At 33.2% G+C, this 22,755-nt stretch overlaps 1 protein-coding gene across 1 annotated transcript; it reads left to right on the top strand.

Moving 5' to 3' along the window:
- Positions 1-700: 700 nt before the first annotated feature.
- Positions 701-17,581, top strand: LOC143042605 (heat shock 70 kDa protein 12A-like). The gene is made up of 4 exons (XM_076215006.1): positions 701-1,322; positions 3,008-3,226; positions 14,469-14,619; positions 16,451-17,581. Exons 1-4 carry the CDS (start codon positions 948-950, stop codon positions 17,542-17,544), a joined length of 1,839 nt encoding a protein of 612 aa, XP_076071121.1. The 5' UTR covers positions 701-947; the 3' UTR covers positions 17,545-17,581.
- Positions 17,582-22,755: the final 5,174 nt, after the last annotated feature.

Genomic DNA, 22,755 nt, shown 5'->3' with positions numbered 1-22,755 from the left:
AGATCCATGGTGCTAAACATAAAGAATGGTGAATAATGGGCCAAACAAAAAAAGACTGTATACGAAAATTGAAAAAATAATCAAAGGACCCCAGCCCAGAACCTCATTGCTATTGTTTTCACGCTTAAAAATCTGCAACATTGGAATCCCGGAAGTGTATTTATATATACAATGTATATATACTATGATATGGACTTTAAAGATTCATGTTTGATATAGGTCCCAAAAAAAATATCTGTGTGTTTCCTATTACATCATTTAAAATAAATAGGGTATGTAGGTAGGGATTTATGTTTATAACTTTTTTGTTTACATTGAGTCTATGGGAAGGACATTCTGACTTTGACCGTGCCTATTGAAAATGATAAAAAAAACACTTTTGGTTAGGCTATTTTTTAGCTTAAAAATAGGGAGGGTATGTTAATAGGAAATACACATCTTCTTTTTTATTTGACCTAAAAAAAAAAAAAAGCAAAATGCATTAAAATCCATTACATTTATTAAAAAAATGATCTTTTTATTTAAATGCATTGAACACAGATGAATAAGGAAGTGGGATAATATGAATGAACCATCACCCACTTAACGCCATTAGTGTTTCGAAAATGCAGGAAACAAAAATATTTCACCTTGACTTTTTCCGGACAATTTAGATTTCTCTATAAATTCATTAAAATTTAGTTATTGAACGTTATGACAAATCATTTGAACTCGTACGTCCTTGTGTGTTTTAATATGGATTTCTACACTTTAAAAAGAAAGTAAAATTTTGTGAAATTGCCGGTTTTTGATAAAGAAATGCACTTGAGGAGTTCTTAAGGCCATGCATAATATTGTGTTTTTGTGCTCATCTTATTCAATTTAAATCATAAGAATTTAATTCAATACGTTATACCTATTGACATTACCAACTTTAAAAGGTAAAAATTTACTTCCTGAGTATATTTATGGAATATAACACTTTGAGACGCCCCAAGTGTATTCACCAGGGTGAAAATACAGCTTCGGAAATGTCAAGTACGGATAGTAAGCTAGTGGTAGCAGCAATCGACTTTGGAACTACATTTTCAGGATACGCTTTTTCTTTGAGACATGAACACGAAAAGGATCCTTTGTGTATTAAAGTAAATCCGAAATGGGAATCTGGAGGTCGATGGTTGATATCTCATAAAGCTCCTACCACGGTGTTGTTGAATCCGAAGAAGGAATTTCATTCGTTTGGATACGATGCTGAAAATAAATATTCAGAACTTAGTTTGGATGGGGAGCATCACGAGTGGTACTATTTCCGACGTTTTAAAATGGAACTTTATAAACAAAAGGTACTATTTAAAGTAACTCTTTAAAATATATGAGTGTTTACACTGTGCATGTGGTGTATCGGGGGTTAGAACCACTTTTTTTTGTTTGACAACTTATGCTTTAATATGGGAACATGTGGTTGGAACCCCCACTTTTCATATGATTTGTGTTCGAACCCCTTCTTTAAACTTGTCTGGATCCGCTCCTATATACTATCCTAATATGCTACAGAAATGGGTTTATGCTGGGTTGAATTTGTCGTATAGGTATCAAATATATAATTGAATTTATGTTGAATGGGTCACATGGTCTCAATCACGATTATGAAGTTTAAACTACATTAAAAAAAAGATTGTATTGTCAAGGGTATAAGCTAGGTTACTACATATGTATAGAAAATAAATCAATACCTTTTTGTGCTATGTCTATATGTATAGTTCAGTGGGGATTTTCATTCGACAAAGTTTATTTAATCTGATGTGCAATACTCTAAAGATGGAAAAGTATATTTGATACACAGGGGTTTTCCTTGAGTATTAGGAATGACAATATTATGTCATTGTATCATTGTTATCTTATTTGTTAAAATATATAATCCCATGCACACTTGCATGTAGTGTACTATATCAATATTGTAATCTTTATGACGTACATGTAGGTATTAAAATAAGGTAGACATATATACAAAGTCATTGTTTACTCCATAGTCTGTTAAAAATAAATAAAAGAATATCTATCGCGAATTGTGAGTAATTTAAGAAGGATAACACGCTTTGAAGATTAGCGATATACTGAGGAGTAAATTAAAATCTGGGAAAATAATCGAATAAGTGGGGACACACGCTTTGAATATTTGCGATATAGGGGGTAAAAAGTATGATCTGAGAAAATAATCGACAAACTGGGATGTGGAGTAAATGAACAAACAATCAGGATTTGATTAATGAACACCTCAGTTTCACCCTCTCATATAAAAAGATGAGATATATACCAAAAAGACAGGCTTAAGATACCAAAGGGACATTCAAACTCTAACTCCGGGCAGTGATCGTTTCCGTTCCGGAACTATTTTCCTTTACTCCATCATTAGTGTAGAGTAGTATGCGGACCCGTATGCGGATCGGAACTGGAACTGCCGGGGAGTTTGATTCAAACTTATACGTCAAAAAAACACTGACAACGTCATGGTCATCTTCGCTAGTCAAAGGTTATGATCCACTACCTCCTCTCCACTGTGGACACTCCTTTGTGGAGAGGATGTAACCTTTGGCTAGCGAAGATGAGTCATGGCTAGAAATGTAAAAGACCAACACAAAACAGTACACAAAACACAGCATATAAAACTAAAGACTGAGCAACACGAACCCATACAAAATCTGCATGGTGTGATGTAGGATGCTCCGGAAGAGGAACCAGACTCCTCATGTGGCACCCTCGTGGCAAGGGATGATTTCTGATAAGAAGGAAAAGCGATGGTTGAAAATAAAAAATAAACGACGTCCGCAAAACATTACAATGAAAACAGACTCGACAGCATCAACCCAACTTTGGATGGGAGGTGGATAGCGGTGCTCCTGAAGTGTGCGTAGCTCCTGTTCCAATAGTTGCACCACTTTTGAAGTCAGACGTATCTAATTTCACAAGCAAACTTAGATATGATCAGAATATAAAAATGTTTCATTTATATTATTTGTTATAATTGTAGTCCTTATCAAGAGAATCAGAAATTGAATCCGTTGATGGGAAGCTAATGCCAGCATTATCTATCATATCATACGCAATAAATTACCTAAGGGAGTCTCTAGTCCATGTTCTATGTAATAGAATCAATAGTTTCCTAGAGGACGACATATTTTGGATTATAACATTACCAGCAATATGGAGTGATGCTGCTAAACAATTCATGAAAGAAGCTGCTGTCAAGGTAAGGGAGATAACTCAGTTTATTGTCATAAAAATCATTCGGCAAACCTCTCTTCCCTTCATTTGTAAAATCTGATTTGGTATGCCGAATGTCAAAAAGATTGTATTTGTTTGATAATGATACAACCTGGCATTGCCTTTTGAATTGCAGAAATAGTGGCGATAATTGATTTAGATTTTCTTTTATCGCAGTATGGGAGTTTGATCAACAAGTATATTGACCCATAATGTTCTGTTTCTTATAACTACACTGCACTATATTTGCAGACACTACATGTGTTGCCCAATGGATATATCATTGGTGTAATGAAAATTGCGTCTTAAGAGATTGATTTTCTATTAATGCCAAGAATACAGAGTCATTTACTATTCCAGCAAAGACCACCTTCTTTCCTACAAAACCCAAAACAAACCAAACAAAAATGAATTAACAAAAACACCAGCACAATGCCCTATGTATATCGGGAAACAGATATTTAAACTGCATATATTGCATGACAACAGTACAATCTATGAAGTGACAATTTACGTCGGCCTTCCTCATAAACTTAATTTGTAGAAGTAGGTTTGATTTTCAGATAAGAATATGTCATTGTTGGTGAAAATACCATAAATAAAACATGCTCTGGTATATCATATCAACTGATATATGTAAGAATAATTACATTACATGTATGTTTCGTTATAATACGTTATTTTGATCGTCTAATAGAATTTACAGAATAAGTCATTTGAAATGTTCTTACTTAAGAAAGAGGTGAAATCGCTTCATGTCATAGATCCTACTTTACGGTCGTCATACAGGGGTTTGATGTTGGGTTTGGCTCTGCTGGTGCAGAATTTATTGCAACAAGAATAACACATCTTAACAGTGGTGTTGTTTAAAAAGCCATTAAATCTTAATAAGATCCATGTAGACTCAATAATCTTGTATAAAACTTATTCTGAAAGGTTGTCGGTTTTCATCGTTTGAGTTATATATGACATTTGAGTCAGTGCTATTATTTTTTCTGAACTTACTTTGACGTTGGTGTCGAATAAAAACTTTACTAAACGTGTATTCCAGTGCACTAATTAACATTTACGGTCCTACTTCCTGTTGTTGTATATTTGTATGTTGAATCCATATTTTCCGGAACTGTATTGCCTTATCCATGATTGTTGTGATTATTACATATATCAGCCTCTTTTTGTGTTTGAAAACAAAGTAAAAGGATGTTATTTGAAAGCTCTTCGTTTTATTCATGTTATACTTGTCTTTAGTCCCCCAAACCTAAGTCAGGTATATTACACAGTGTCAATATTTATATTTCGGCATTTCAAAATGTCTTGTTTATCTCAAACTGTAGGGTGTCTTTTATATAAATCCATTGGATGTGTACTGATTGATATTTTAGTCATATGCAAGCATGATGTATCTAATAATTATTATCATTGCTTTTTATCAGTCCTCAAAAAAATACTACGCGTACTCTTAAATCCATATTATTTTTCTTTAGTTAGTTTGCTAGTTGCTGTCGTGCTTTTGTCATACCAAAACCATTTAAAGGCAGAAAATTTCAAGTAAAAAAGACTAATAACAGGGAAAACTTATAATGAGTCCTTAAAACAAGAAATTTCAAGAAGAGATCTTTAAGTTAGCATAGGAAAAGGGTCTAACTAAATAAAGCAAAATATGTAAATACGAAACAGATGATCTTGTCCTTTGTATATAATATTATTCATATTATTCATATCATTCATTTCAACTTTCAAGTTCAGAATGGATATCTACAATATATCTTAACACATAGTAAATAAGATGGAAAAGCTGGTTTTTTTCACAACTTAAAACATACCAAATATTTGCGCTTACTTTATATTCTGAAAAAACTCCACATTTTTAGATTATATACTTCTTTTAAACGCCATTTATCATATTTAGCTGTTACATAAATTTTGACGTTTAGTTGCACTTAGTCGCATATTTTTTTTTATATAAGATCTCACAATTATGTAAACAGTTTTCTGTATGACTTTACTTAATAAGAATTAGGTTATCAAAATGGAGAATGAATATTTGACAGTAGTCAAAATGAATAATTGAATAATTGTAAAAAACTAAAGAGTTAAAGAAAAGAATGCCCCCCTAATTATACACACACATTATTTCCCTTAGATCCACATAACACGACTTTGTGCAATACCGAGAAAAAACCTGAACATAATGTCATTACAGAGAGGCAAACGGAACAAGAAGTATACACTATCTTAACTATGTAAATTCCAATCTTGTACATTCTAACATCGCTTACAGTACACTGTAGTTTTCGTGCAGAAAATTGTAAAGACATAAAGAGGTTACAAAATAGAGAATAATGAACAAAAAGTGAAGAATATTGTGCAAACTATAAAGCAAATGAACTGTTTATACACTTCTGTTGCACCAGAATTAATTGTAATCCGGTTTCCTTAACTGACTGTCATGAATTGACAGTGGCGGATCCATAACTTTTCATAACGGGGCCCGCAGACTGACATAAGGGGGAGTCTCTAGCCATGATTAAGTGATTCCCTATACCTGGTAATCAACCAAATTATTTCCACAAAAGCCCAACCGCCCCCAATCCTGGATCCGCCTATGATTGACAATATAGTAGATACTTAGCTTGTAGTATTTATTTCTAAACGCCTTTGTCAATATTTTTTAAGCAATAGTATCTTATGACAATGTATATAGCTACATTTTTCAGTTAGGAAGAGAAAAAACTTAATGCTATACCTTCGAGTGTATATAAACTAAGAATAACAGAGTTACATTTGTAGCTAAAGTATATTAATAGATATATATGGGGTATTCGTCCATAACATGTGACAAAATCAGTTCATGCACACACAAAAAAAACACAAAGAAGCAAAGTCTATACTTTTATCAATTATTTGAAAATAAACAACAACAAAAAGAGCTAGTTTTGTAGCTTAATAAGTACACAACTTTTGTTAAGCATGTCATTGTAGCTAAATTATCACTTTATTTTAGGTATATAGTTAGATAAATTGATAGATACTGTACATTTCTAACAATTACGGAAGATAAATGGATGCATTATTAAGACAAAGCAAATAATTATAGTAACACGGAAACTTACAATACAAAATTAAACTATTTTTGTCAGTCAGTGGAAAAACCAGAACAGCTGTTCCTCTAAAAGACATGTATCAAAGTTTTCTACGTAATAAGGATTTGTTGTATTCATTATAAAGGAAAGATGGTTTCGTCGTCCGTTATCGGGGTCGCTTGGTCCTTGGTACAATTGTTGATGATGTCTGAAATGATGTAATGTGTTGTTAATTTGGCTTGTATATGCAATAACGCTCGTTCTAACTTTTCTAACAGAATGATGTCTGTCATTTCGCTAGAGACTTAGAGCTTACAAAGTCAACATATAAATTCGTCATGCCAAAGTAAAAAGGGAGGAAAGTAGTGGGAAATGAGGGAAAAAATACATATGTAATTTTCTTCATTAGTTTTATCGTATGTTTTCTTTTTGTAATGTATTAGAATCGGATTAACAGTACTGCAGTTGAAGAGCTGCCACCGTCAATTTTGATTTGACGGTCGCAAATCTCCGTTTTACTGTCTCTGCTACGCGTCGCCAGTAAATCTGCATTTGCGACCGTCAAATCTACAATTGACGGTGGCAACTCTTCAACTACAGTACTGTTATTCCTTAACTCCCCTATAACAGACGGTATGCGACTTCTTTAAGAAGGGGTCAAACGGCACATGATGCTCATTTCCCAAAGCTTGAATTTCAGTATTTTTTCCCTCATTTCCCATATATATATAGTCTACATACATGGTGTATATTATAAACAAATTACAAGACTATAAGTAATGGGTAGAGATATTTACCAAAATAGGTGATATTTTTTCCATCAGTCATAATTGTTAAATATAGAAACAATAGAACCATTCAGAAAACCGCAGGTGGTGTTTTTACCTGTACGAGCGTTAATACATTATTATAGTTGTAATTTATGTTGTTTTCATATCTAATTAATTAAAAGATTATCAGTTTATTTGGCCTCTTTAACCCTATTTTCACTTCTTGGTGAACTGCCCGAATTGCAAGGTCAAGGAAAAGGTGTAAAGATAGTTTGTCAATCAACTCATATTTGCTATTTTCTCCTCTTTTTCAAAACAAAAGTTTTCAAATTGTTTATATATTGTCATTTAAAAAGCTATGAGGTCCTTCATTTTTGTATTCTGTAATTGTAAATGTCATTTTCCACTATTCTTTATATTTGCTAATCTTTACTATTTTTAAATGATAAAAACAGATTTGAATTAGTTGAAAGCTTCTATGATATTGTAATCTAATTATGAGAGTCGAGAAAAGGGTTTAGTTTTAGCATGGTTTTATATAACATGAACTGGTGAATTCAGGGGAGGCAAAACAAAAATGCATAAAATCGGCAATAAAGTTTTGGTATTTCAACCATTCTTTTTATTTACATTTACGCCCCCTTTTCCTCGAACCCTAGATCCGCCCCTGACCTGGTGTCGAACTAGTAGGTGGCTGAATATCCATATATAGTCTTATTCTATTCAAAGGTTGCGATGTTTGTATCATGTGTATAGCCCTAAACAGTAATTGCAAAAATAAATCTTATTAATGTAAAATTCAACATTAACCTTTCGGAAGACAAATGAAATGCCGGAGACATTTTGAACCATGCCCCATGAAATAATAAATGGACTTGACTATGACATGGGAAAAACGCCGTACACATCCTTTCCCCAAAACAATTATTTAAAAGCTTTTTGAATTCTTTTCGGAATTGGTTTAATGAATATAAATGCCGTGTGAAAATAATAAAATTATATATCTTTGTCAGAATCAAGAATGAGGAAATTAAAAGAATCATTCATTATATAATTTGTATAAATTAAGGAAAGGTCTATAACTTTTAAAAAATTTACATTTACAGAGGAATGCATATCAATGAAACCTGTTTAAACTGAACCTCTTCGGGACTTAAGGAAGCTGGCTTGTCATGTTTCGGATTTTTTGTCAGAATTTCTGAATCCTCTGGTTTTATCCATTTAAATGCCTTGAAAAAATTTGCCCGGTGACCCCCATTTTTCTTTTTGAAAATCTTTTACATGTATAATGATAAGCCATCTGTAAAAGTCTTATAAAATTTTAATTACTTTTTAACAGTTTTTGAGAACTTCAACTTGTCAATGATAAAGCTATGAATAGTCAAGAGAGAATTTTTTCCCGCCAAAATTTCAATGGCTCATATCTCAAAAACAAGCACGGTGACCTATATATTTTTTTAGCTCTTTGGATTCCTTTATCAATTCCCTATCAATATAAACTAGTGCTTTGAAAAGTTAATTACTTTGAAATTGAGAAGCGAACTCCCTTAAGATTTTGTTTGTTTTGGTCGATGTTCAGTTTTATCAGGTTCTCAACGCATATAATCTGATATGATGGTGCTTATAAACATGTTTGGTTTATACAGATTTTCGGTTTATACAGGATTCTGTTTAGTCAGGTGTCACTGTATAATGTATAAAAAAGGAGATGTGGTATCACCATGAGACAACTATCCACCAAAGGCAAATGACGAGGACCCGAGCAACCATAAGGCACTGTATAGCATTCAACAATTAGGCAAAACCCTAAACCATATATAAATAGATATAACAAGAAACAGCATGAATAAAATTAGGATAAAAAACCAACTGATGTATGACAATAAACGAAATGCACGTAAAGAATGTACAAGCAGACGATCAGACAAAACTCTATTTTCCCGCCTGGCTTACTCCATTGAGTCAGAAAAAAATGCTAAAAAAACTGCATGAAAGCAAAGCAATCATTTATATAATTTTCATTTTTATCATAATAAAATAACTTATTAATAATCAGAGAAACCCAATGATTGATTGTTGTGTAGAACGTATCGTCCAGCAGCAAATATTTTATACATTTGCATGAACATTATATATGTAAAATAATAAATGGGAAAATATTCTACTTTTCACAGACTAGGAATGATCAATGAGAGTTTTAATGCTCACATCTACAAACTTTTTACGCTGCAACTTGTCCTTTTTAAATGCTGCATGTTTGCGGGGAACCAGCGAAAATCCTACCGTTTGCCGAGTTTGCCTCTTGGATACTTCTCGATTTCGAGGCTAGTACACTCCCACTAGACCACTGGCGTAAAGAGGTCGGGTGAATGTATATGAAGTGTTTTACAGCTAATTTCCTAATGCATGTAGAACAAAACTTTGGTTAGCTTGGTTGCTTTGTTTGTATATTGTACAATCATTAGGATAACACCCAATTAAATTCAAATAATGATAGATACAGGTTAAACTATGCCTATATAAATTGTTTAAAGATGTCAATCTTATTTACAAAGCTTGTATAAACAATTATACAAACAAAGCAAGGAAGCCAACCAAAGTTTTACTTTGCAAGCATTAGGAAATCAGCTGTAAAATATTTACACTTTTGAAGTTGGGGTTTGATTTAATTTAAATCTTTATTGCCGTTTAAACAAATACAAAATTATAATCTACACAAAAAATCTAAACCAAGATGACGTCTATATGTATGTAAGTTACTAACATGTAAACAAACAAAGGTTGTTTTATTTAAAGTATACAAACGAACTCATCTGGACTCCTTCTTTTATGTTGAGCAAACCGTAATAATAGCTATATACATGTACGTTATGGTAACAGTTTATTTAATGGTCCTCGCCGGGTTCCGCTACTCATTTCTATAATGACTTATCTGTATATAATTAATGAAAATAAAAGAGAAATCTTTCTTAAATATTACAATAAAAAATATGTCAATTTCAATACATTTAACTTTTCTGATAAACTCATGATTGTACTAAATCCATCAACACCACATTATATAAAAACAGTTGTTTTATTAAAGAGTCATTAGAACTGAGGAAAGGAGACCAATAACTGTTAACATGTATTCTATTATTGTCGAGTTTGTATTATGTTTGTTTTGACTATGTATTTGCCATGACCAAAATTGGGTTATGTTTGTTTCGCAAATAGAGATTATTATATAATTAATATATTTTCAATTTATTCAATATAAACACTGATATATCCCCCCCCCCCCCCCCCATCAAATTGGGGATCAGAAATATAGATCTGACTTGACTTCTTTAACACAACCTTATAATTCCCCGATCTTTAAAAAAGACTTAAAGATATTCAGTTTAAAGTTCAAACCATGACTCATTTTCTTCATTCTGTTTTTTTTTTTTTTTTTTTTTTTGTTTTGCCTTTCGTTTCTTTCAGTCGTTGTAAATTAGATTAATTTGTTTATCAAAACAATACGCCTATACATCTGTTTTTTTTTTTAATTTGTATTTTCCGATAAGTACTGATCCAATCTCTGAGAAATGATGTGAAATCCCTAAATGACATTGTTTAGACTATTCTAATTGATTCTTTTCTGTTTAAACTGAACTTACGCTTTATTGTTTAGTTTCCGCATTTCTAGAATAACATTTCCACGTAATCAATTTATTATATATCTTATTTCCGAAAATCAAAAAAATCATTTCCGTTTTATATTTATAAACCGCGCAATACTATAACCTAAACCTACTTATTTCACATTCGTGAAAACTCGTCCGATTCCGTTCCTCCATGAGAAAAGCGAATTTATCCGAGTTAAACCGATTGCTAATTAGTTTCATTTCACTTTGTCATAATTTATGCTGCCATTTAATATCTTAATGATATAAATACAAGAAGATGTGGAATGATTGGCAATGAGACAACTCTCCACAAGAGACCAAATGACACAGAAATTCAATTTAACAACTGTAGGTCACCGTACGGCCTTCAACAATGTGCAAAATCAGAGACATATAATACGTATTAGATATAAATAACACAATCTCCGTGTTCGCAATTGACCAAACAAATGGAACATGCAGTGTTTTTTGTTCTTCGTGTTTGTGTCTATCAAAGATAAGCGAAGGATACCAAAGCCGGGATATTCAAACTAATATGTCGAAGAAAACATTGGCAATACCATGGCAAAAAAATACCACATGATAAAAAACATTGGCAATACCATGGCAAAAAAAGACCACATGACAAAAAACATTGGCAATACCATGGCAAAAAAAGACCACATGACAAAAAACATTGACAATACCATGGCAAAAAAAGACCACATGACAAAAAAAATTGGCAATAACATGGCAAAAAAAGACCACATGACAAAAAACATTGGCAATACCATGGCAAAAAAAGACCACATGACAAACAACATTGGCAATACCATGGCAAAAAAGACCACATGACAAAAAACATTGGCAATACCATGGCAAAAAAAAGACCACATGACAAACAACATTGGCAACACCATGGCAAAAAAAAGACCACATGACAAAAAAACATTGGCAAAACCATGGCAAAAAAAGACCACAGGACAAAAACATTGGCAATACCATGGCAAAAAAAGACCACAGGACAAAAACATTGGCAATACCATGGCAAAAAAAGACCACATGACAAAAAACATTGGCAATACCATGGCAAAAAAAGACCACATGACAAAAAACATTGGCAATACCATGGCAAAAAAAAGACCACATGACAAAAAACATTGGCAATACCATGGCAAAAAAAGACCACATGACAAAAAACATTGGCAATACCATGGCAAAAAAAAGACCACATGACAAAAAACATTGGCAATACCATGGCAATAAAAGACCACATGACAAAAAACATTGGCAATACCATGGCAAAAAAAAGACCACATGACAAAAAAAACATTGGCAATACCATGGCAAAAAAAATACCACATGACAAAAAACATTGGCAATACCATGGCAAAAAAAATACCACATGACAAAAAACATTGGCAATACCATGGCAATAAAAGACCACATGACAAAAAACATTGGCAATACCATGGCAATAAAAGACCACATGACAAAAAACATTGGCAATACCATGGCAAAAAGGACCACATGACAAAAACATTGGCAATACCATGGCAAAAATAGACCACATGACAAAAAACATTGGCAATACCATGGCAAAAAAAGACCACATGACAAACAACATTTACAAGACATAACATACAGTGTAGACGGGGATTGGGATCTTAAAAAACATATTTGTGCCTGTATCGAGTTAGAAGCCTCTAACCTTTATTAGTCTTGTATGATTTTTAATGTTATTTTCGTGTGTATATTTCGGAGTTATTTTAGTTTCTTGTGTATAGTTCGGAGTTATTCTAGATAGCTTCTTGTGTATATTTCGGAGTTTATTACAAAAATGTATGACGTCCATCATCCCTTAACAGCTGGTTTATACAATTTTGTTTAGGGTCCAGCTGAAGCACGCCTCCGGGAGTTTCTCGCTGCATTGAAGACCCATTGGTGGCTCTCGTCTGTTGTCAGTTCTTTGGTCGGCTTGTTGTCACTTTAGCACAAGTCTCTGCGCTTATCTCAAACGGGAAATCGTTGTGCACATGTATGGCCTAACACCTTTTTTTTCTTTTCTTAAATGGGGAGGGGGTAAATATCTGTGCTTGCTATGTAGGTGGTATTTTTTTTTTACCGAATACTCTCATGGTTTTTTTTCTATTCATGGATTTTTTTTTCTGAAACTTTGGCTGATGTTTTTGTGCCACTCTTAAATGCAGTAATCCTTTCTCTGAGAATATTAAACAAAAATATTTATGTTGCTATAATATAACAATATCTGTATATATATATATATGACAATGCATAAAAGTAAATATAAGGTAAACAATAAGTTACATTTTGTAAACACATAATTAATTATTTGACCACAAACTGAAATGTGTTTACATGTTTTCCTGACCCTCAACATTTTGCAGCTGCTATTGTGGGTCAAAAATGTATCAAAATGTATATAACGTAGTGATATCTTGACAATTTCCGTATTTTGATGACGTCATACTAAGTGCCAATAATTTATCAACGCTAAAAATATACATAGGGGGTTTCCGAAAATTATCTGCGTCAATGAAAAATGACATTTGCATATTTGAAATGGATTGACCACTTTTCTGAAACAAAACAAAAGGTCTAGGTTTACTTCTTGTCGAGTAATTTAACCACAAAATCCTGGCTGTTGATACCTCAAAGTGTCTTGTCATGAGATGTTTACAAACTCAATGAAAACCAAGACGGAGTCTTTAATATATTTGTGTACAGTAACTTCATAGAAATTTACTATAAAATTTCTAACAATTATTTGATTAATAATTTTATAGGCTCGATTATCCAATACTGTCTAATTCTCTATTAAGAAAATGTAATCTGCAGTAAATTTTATTGCAAAATCGCAGTAACCCAACAACACATACAAAAAAGAGACTATATTGCGTTAATGCTTCTGAAATTGCTCCGAAATAAGATACTAGTAATACTGTTATTTATCAATTATTCATTGTATGTTTACATTATTAAAGTTAAGATATATCACTGAAAGTCTATCTTACGATAAAAATTTGGCTGTTGTCTGCTCTTTGGTCGGATTGCTGTCTCTTTGGCATATTCACCATTCCCATTCTCAATTTTAAGTTCACTTCTAATAATGTGATCTTCGCCCCGAGTTCCTTTTTAAATCTCATGTTATACTGAGCCAACGATTCATTGTTTTGAAATCAAATAGTAAGCTATTTATTTAAGAATTGAATGCTTCTTTTTGAAAATTTATTGGGGTGTATAAGCGTTGACCGAAGTACATTTTGTATGAAGCACGGAAGCGCTTCATTCTAAAAATGTGCGCTCGGTCAACGCTTTTACAACCCTATAAATTTACAAAAAGAAGCATTCAATACTTATAATTACATTTTTTAGCTATGATCATGACAACACGAATTTTATATATTTTTTTATTTAATTCACCTGTGCACTTTATTGTTGGACCACGTGTTATTATGAATTATGAATGAAAGCAATGCAACTGCTTACGGAATAACACGTGATGTGCAGTTAGCCAATCAGAATAAAGTATTATAATGAAACATACATCTAATGTAATTATGTAAAAATAGATACAAATAAAATAAAGAAGGGACAATTTAATTTCTGCTATGTTACCATCTATAGAAACAAATTGCTAAGATTATAATACTAGTAACGTAATGAATTTTCAATGGTGAATTTATACTGCTTGTATTGATTGTATATTTTTTATTAATTTGTAGGCGGGTATTCCCTTAAAGAGTCTGCAGCTATGTTTAGAGCCGGAAGCAGCTTCTGTCTACTGTCAACATATCCCATTTGAGAGGTTGCAAGGAGGTCGAGGTATCAGTGCATTCCAAGCAGGGACGTCCTATATGGTGCTAGACCTTGGAGGTAATGGTGTTTTTTTTCTATTATCAAATATAAATCAATCAAACCATCCATCTTCAACCAACCAGTAATATGTTGCATTGCATTTGTGTCTCCCTAAAAATATTCGAAATTATATAGAATCATTTTTATGACGACGTGGACAAGACCATTTCTTGGCGCGATCAGGTAATCAATTGACTGGGTCATATTAGGGCAACGTATGTCTGTAACGCCCACATGTTATATCGTACGTGTTATAGACATTTAACTTTTGACTGTCGGGCTGCAAGCCAAAGGTTCTTAACGCTTAAATCCACTTATACGAATAACTAGCAGAGGACTAAACCTTGTGTTTTGATTTAAATTTTGAATAATTAACCTTTCTTTTTTTCGTGCTGTGTGTACTTTAGTCCTTTATTATCCTTAAATCCGCACTGGAGGGCCTCTGACAGACTAGGTCAGCACAACATCACTGTTATGGATAAAGGTGAGTGATGTAGTATTGTAACCAACATAAGTATATTGCGGGTGTCCACGCTGTTATGAAAATGATTCTATTACTGCTTTTATGCAATCGATGTAGTTTTATACGGAATGTTGTTATATTGTCGAAAAGAAAGAGAAAACACAAGTTACATTTTTGAAATAACTAGATAATATTGAAATAAACATCAGCTTGATTTAATATTTGAATTAATAACATTGCGAATAATCATGATAATGAAGCAACGTCAAAATTTTCTGAAAGGATATTTCGACGGTTTAACAACTTGCAAGCCAAAGGTTAAATAAATCGCTCATGCAGTATTTTAATATCTCCTTATTGTTGCTATATATATTTTTGTGTAAGTACCAAAAGCTAAACTTCGCATATCCGGAGTTATACGAATCAGGAAATATTGGTTATGCAGTTAGGTTGAAAGTTATTTTAATTACAGGAAATCGGAAAGACAGTCAATATAAATATGAAATTGACTGAATGTATATATGAGACATCCAACGAACTACTAAGGCAAAGCAATATAACTTAGGAGCAATTTAGTTTCTGTTTTGAATTTTTCATTTCACATATCTTATATTACAAAAAGGATCCGCCACAAGTTGTCAATACTTGAATATCCCTTTCCTAAAATTGTGATCTTTAATCTATAAATGAAAAAATACATGCAACATCAACATTAAATAATTATAAATTGGTACAAAAAGTACACAATTACACAAATATATGTGTAACTAAACAACAGTCCTATGTATACATGAAAATATTTATCTACATGCAGATTAACTTAATTCGTAATGAAGATATGTTTCTAGAGGTTATCATGTTAGCCTCTTCTAATAAAAGGCAATACTTGGTGTGTTTTGATTAATGTCAAATTTTCGCTTCCATTTAATCAAGTACCTAGATCTACTGACGGGACAACATAATTTTATCTAACGGTTGATTTCTGATTTGTTAATGAAAAAAGTAAAATATCGAAATTACCAAACTCCGAGGAAAATTCCGAAAGGAAAGTCCGTAATCAAAGGGTAAATCAAAAGCTCAAACACATCAAACAAATGGATAACAACTGTCATATTCCTGACTTCGTACAGGCATTCAGGTAAAATACGAAATGTGTCTTCAGTCGGACTGTCGCACGGATATTTGGTAATTGTTTGCAGTAACGATTCGTAATATTGTCACTTGCAATAATCTTTTTCAAAAAACTTTGCGTTACCCTTTTTGTATTTATAAATATCTGCATGACTTGAAACAGGCACTTTAGAATGAACGTTGTTTCAGGTTGAACAAGAGTTTTGATTGATCAATATGACGAATCCAATCACTCAATTTGTTTTTCTATTTCAGGAGGTACTGCGGACATAACTGTTCATCAGGTGTTAGATGGGGGTCATATCAAAGAACTCCAGAAAGCCAGCGGTGGCGCATGGGGAGGTGTCAATGTAGATGGTGCGTTTGTGCAATTTCTAGAAAAATTATTCAGCCATGAAGTCGTTCAAACATTTCGTGAAACGCATTTATTTGATTTCTTGGAATTAGAGCGAGAGTTTGAAATGGTGAAACGAAAAGTAAAAGTTGACGATACTTCAAAAATTACAATTAGGATTCCACCATCTTTTTTAGAGATATTTCGAACAGTCACTGATTGTGCTGATATCAAAGAAGCGTTAGAAACTACGTCGTATCGAAGAAGAGTAAGCATAACTGGAGATAAGTTGCGAATGGAGGCTGGAATTTTAAGAGAAATGTTCGGTTCTATTGTGGATGATATCATTCGACAAGTAGGTTGCTTGCTTACTAACAAACGTAGGTATGACATCAACCATATCATCATGGTTGGTGGACTTTCAGAATCCGAATACATGCAGAAAAGTATTCAGAATGCTTTTCCAGATGTTAATGTGATGATACCCGAGGATCCCGAACTTGCCGTTATGAAAGGTGCAGTGCTATTTGGATTTAACCCTTCGATAATATCTGCGCGAGTTGCTAGATTCACATACGGAACAAACAGTTTCATTCCGTTTATAAAAGGACAACATCCTGAAAGTAAAAAAGTTGTAATGGACGGTAGAGACCTGTGTGAAGACTTTTTCGTGAAATATGTAGCAGTCGGTGACATTTTACCGATAAATACTGTAATCGGGCCAAAGCGCTATATGCCCATTCGGAAAAAGCAGAGATGTGCTAATGTCCAAGTGTTCGCTAGTTCCGATCCGGATCCTTATTTTGTTACGGACACAAATTCGCAATTTATAGGACTATTGACATTTCAATTCCACGACAGCAAAGGTGAGTTAAATAGGCCGGTTTTACTGAAAATGATATTTGGAGGAACTGAGTTAGCAGTAGAAGCGATGGAAGAGAAAACCGGAAACACTGTAGTGGCTTCCTTTGAATTTTTAGATCCGAACGATCAAGAAAAAAATGCAAAAACGTAGTAAAGTTTTTATTGTTAATAAATTTATATAATTGTTACTTTATATATCTAACAATGTATACCGTACGTAAGCTAATTTTGCGGCACTGTTGGTACATTTTATAGATATTGATTTAAAATGTTATTTTATGCCCATTAGTTTGTGTTATATGCTTACCATATGACTGAAATGGGACCTGAAGTATTGTGTTAAAAACAGAAAAGAAAATATTAAGACACTTAGGGAGCTACCATTTGATTTTTAGGGGGGGCGGGGCTAGGATGAAATTTGAAAAAAATAGGCAGGACAGGAGTTTTGAGTAAAAAAAAAAGGCAGGATGAGACACTTTGCAAAAAAAAAAGGCAGGATGACAATTTAGGAAAAAAAAGTCAGGATAAACTAATAAAAAAAAAGGCAGGACCGAATGGAGTTAAAAATAAAAAGCTCCCCCCCCCCCCCCCCCATAAAAATCAAATGGTAGCTCCCTTAGAGGTCAAACAAAGGGAAGAAATGTTAAAAGACGAGAAATCATGAAAAGATTTAAAACAGACAACATAATAGTCAGCAGAAAAAGATGGACATACAAACAACAAGACAACACATTTTCTACCAAAATAACACTGGGTCAACTCTTTTACTGGAGGGATCAGCTGTTCCTTTTTCATGCGTTATTAACATATCTGAATGAATGTATTTACTACTATTTATATATCTGTTACTTTTTGACTGATTTTAAAGTCCTGGTCGTTACGTTGGGAACGCTTCGAGTGCAGACAGGATGTCGTGGGTTCAAATCACGATCCAATCAAATCAAACACTAAGCATATGGTGCTTACCGCTAAGCACGTGGGATTTAGGGGTAAAACAAAGGTTAGTAGGAGCCGCTCGGAGTCGGAATGATTTGTCAATAGTGTTTTCCTGTGTTAAGTTTCTGTTGGTCCAGTGCAAAGTAGATTTTATATTCTATTCTCGATTTGATTTTTTCCACTATACGTTACACAACAATTAATGCACCCAAAATCACCTAAATCAGATGATATGAAATAATCAAAAATATATATTTATCATTTTAAAATTAGTTATGGGCGTACAACTATTTTTTAATATTTTGCTATATCAGTTATAAAATGTTTAAAAAATGAAAAACAAAATCAATGATAGAATTATTATTATATCGAAATGGAAATCTACCTTTTATAACAGCTTATTTTCAAAAAGAAACAACATTGAGAAAAAGTGACTTGGTTCACCATTTTCTACATTTGAACATGCCTGTACCAAGTGTCATGTGTTTTATCGTCAAATTTCCTTTTGATTTGGAACTTTCCGTTTTGAATGTTCCTCCGAGTTCAGTATTTTTGTGATTTTACATTTTGAATGGAAAATCCGAACAACGTTTGATCGACCAGCTTGATACGTAGTGGGTAAGTTGGGAAAGCAAAAATCAATACTTTGAAATCATTTGTTATCTACGAAACCTTCTACTGGTATTAATTGCTGCTGCTCTGTTTCTGTGGTAATCCTTCGCTAATAACAGTGGCAGCAATTATGGTACTATTGTTGCAGTCAATATTTCGTTGAGGTTTCAACTTTTAATATGAAGTCTGGTAACCATTTTTGCCTCAAATATAGAATAGCCCTTGTAATGTCACATTAAAGATCATTAAAATTCTGCATTGAAAAATATTTTCACTTCCTATTAACACTTGATAAATTCTTTGTAAGACTCTGACAAAATAATATAGACATGCAATTTAAATAAGTGAGTAAAATTCGTGAAAACAATTGCTATCTTATAGCCTTCAAAAACAGTTTGGCGGTACAACTTCTTCATTTTTCAAGACTGAGCTCAATTTCTGACCTGTGATCTTTTTACTATATGGTTGAATTCATCTACAAAATTATAAATATACAAATCCTTGGTATTGTGCAGCATGTATAAGTATCATAAATTTGATTGAGGCAAACCTTAGATAGAGAAACGGAAAATTCTGAGCATTTTTTCATTTGTAAAGGGGCATAACTCTACAGCGGCTAAATTGACACCAACAAAATTCAAACTAGTCCAAATTCATCTGTATTTTGTTGTTATGGACATTAGTAATTTTGGGGCCCTTTATAGTTTGTTGTTCGGTGTGAACCAAGGCTCCGCGTTGGAGGCCGTACATTGACCTATAATGGTTTACTTTTTTTAAAATTGTTATTTGGATGGAGAGTTGTCTCATTGCCACTCACACCACATCTTCCTATATTGTGTTCAAGTTTCATATCATTTTGTTTATGCAAACTAAAGTAAGAGGACGGAAACAAAATATTCAGCAATTTTTCCATTTGTTAAGGCAGCAACCATTTGATTTTCGGGGGGGGGGGGGGGGGGGGAATCAAAAACAAATTATTTTTCTCTCCAAAAAATGGAAACAAACTTTTTTTTCCAAAAAAAAACATCTGTCTTTTGTGGTAATTATCATTGTGTATAAGTGTCATAACATAAGGTTTAGAGTAAGAGAACGTAAACCAACTTTGGAATGTACAGAAGGAAAGACACATGTACAGAAGGACACAGGTTAAACTGGATGCCCCCAGGCTCTGCTACGTCCGGAGTCATAAACAGTAAAACAAAGATACCGGACTCCAAGGTAAATTCAAACTTATCATACAACGAAATGAGGTATAAAATTATCAAAACTTCTATAAAAATCTGGTCTTGTAGCTAGCTTCACCTCTCACTTGTATGACTGTTGTTTATATTTCTATTATATTGACAAAATTGGGTGAGCAACTAAAACAGACATACTAGGTTAATGTAATGATACCTAAGATCCAGCAGCCAAAACTTTATTAACAAGAATGTGTACAAAGTACACGGATGCCCCACTTGCACTATCATTTTCCATGTTCAATGGACCGTGAAATCGGGTAAAATTCTAATTTGGCATTAAAATTAGAAGGATCATACTATAGGAAACATGTGTATTAAGTTTCAAGTTGATTGGACTTCAGCTTCATCAAAAACTACCTTGACCAAAAACTTTAACCTGGAACTCCCACTTTCATTAGGGCTCCGCCTTTAGGCGGGTCGCCCTATAGTGATCAGTCTGTCCGTCCATCCGTCCGTCCGTCCGTCCGTCCGTAACACTTTAACTTTGTGTCCGCTCCATATCTAGAGAACCATAATGATTTCATACTTTATACTTTACATGTTTATTAACCACCACCAGAGGGCGTGTCATGATGTATGTACAACTTCCTAGGTCAAAGGTCAAGGTAAAAAAACTTTGGTTTCAGTTGACAACCCTGTGTCCTGTGGTGAAGATCGTGTCCGCTCTATATCTTGAGAACCGTTATGATTTCAAAGTTTATACTTGACATCCATTTTAACCACCACCAGAGGGCGTGTCATGATGTATGTACAACTTCCTAGGTAAAAGGTCAAGGTAAAAAAACTTTGGTTTCAGTTGACAACTCCATGTCCAATGATAAAGATAAAAAAATTTTACCACACATTATTATCAGCGGGGCCCACAGAGATGGCTCCCATCTCAATGATATCTAGTTTTCTATGTTCAGTGGACTGTGAAATTGGGGTCAAAAGTCTAATTTGGCTTTAAAATCAGAAAGATCATATTATAAGCAACAAGTGTAATAAGTTTCAAGGTAATTGGACTTCAGCTTCATCAAAAACTACCTTGACCAAAAACTTTAATCTGAAGCAGGACGAATGAACGAACAAACGGACGGACGAACGGAGCCACAGACCAGAAACATAATGCCCCTCTACTATCGACGGTGGGGCATAAAAAGAATAACAAAAATACAAAACTCTAGAATATTCAAAAGGCAAAGTCCATCAAAACTAAATCAAATGTTATCAACCCTTCAGTAGAAAAACTGGTAATCCTCATCCATTAAGGGGTAGACCTTGGTACAGGGAGATAACTCTTTTAATCAGTTATGTGTTTGTAAAAGTCAAGTTTCCTCAATGAATTTTAAGCATTGACTTGAAACAGATTGAAAATAATCTATGTATCCAAGAAGCTTAGAACATATTTATGAAAATGGCTGACACAAACATACTGATGATTTTAAGAGTTATTTTCCTTAATCTAGGTCTACCTCCTTAAGATTAGGGGAAAAAACACTTTGCCACAAACTTGAATAAACTCCCAACTTCAGTGCTGACAGACTTATTCAGGTTAAGGTGAAGATTGGCGCATTAAAATAATTTTTAAGAACAAGTCTTTGATGGAGAGTTGTCTCACTGGCACTCACACCACATCTTCCTATATCTATTAAGTCAGGAGCATGTTGTTAAGTGGTTGTCATTTTATAGGTGTTTAATGGTTTTTTTATATAGATTAGACCTGTTTCTTCTCCTGTTTGAATTGTTTTATGCTAGTAATTTTGAGGCCCTTCATAGCTTGCTGTTTAATCAAAGCCATATTTTGACCTATAATTGTTAACTTTTTATACATTGTGACTAGAATGGAGACTTGTCTCATTGGCACTACTACCACATCTTCTTATATATATAAAAGCATAATGTGACAATAATTCAGAGTTTTTTTTCTAGTTCAACATTTTGTTTATAGATTAGACTGTTGGTTTTCCTGTTTGAATTGTTTTACACTAGTCATTTTGGAGACCTTTATAGCTTGATCTAAGGTGTGAACCAAGTTTCTGTAGTGAAGACTGAACTTTGACCTATAATTGTGAATTGTGACTTGGACACTGTCTCATAGGCACTCATACCACATCTTCTTATTTATAGTGATAACTATAGTTTAACTATCTGGACAACAGATCCACAGATGTCTCCCATTTATAAATCAAGATAAATTATTAAGCATGTATTTTTTTTTATTATTATCATAACACATATCAAATAACAATAAATGCTAGTCATAATACTTCCTATTACACGGTAAAGCATACTATTTATAATTTGTCTCCTTTTCATATCTACCCACGTCACAAAAATACACATATAAAAAAACCATCTTGCATGGTTTAAAATATAAACAACAGTTCAAAATTATTCTGCATTTAAGAAGTGAATGTTTCTTTTTGTAACTTCATTAGGGTGTAAAAGCATTGACTGAAGTACATTTTGTATGAAGCGCTTCATACAAAATGTAAACATAATTTATTTTCTATGATCTATGATAGCATCTAAATGGCAACAATCAATGATTTATACAAATGCTTAATTTAAGCAGATTTCAATAACTGTTT

The sequence above is a fragment of the Mytilus galloprovincialis genome, chromosome 8 (assembly GCF_965363235.1).
Source record: "Mytilus galloprovincialis chromosome 8, xbMytGall1.hap1.1, whole genome shotgun sequence".
NCBI lineage: Eukaryota > Metazoa > Mollusca > Bivalvia > Mytilida > Mytilidae > Mytilus > Mytilus galloprovincialis.
This window is presented reverse-complemented; position numbering and strand designations above follow the sequence as displayed.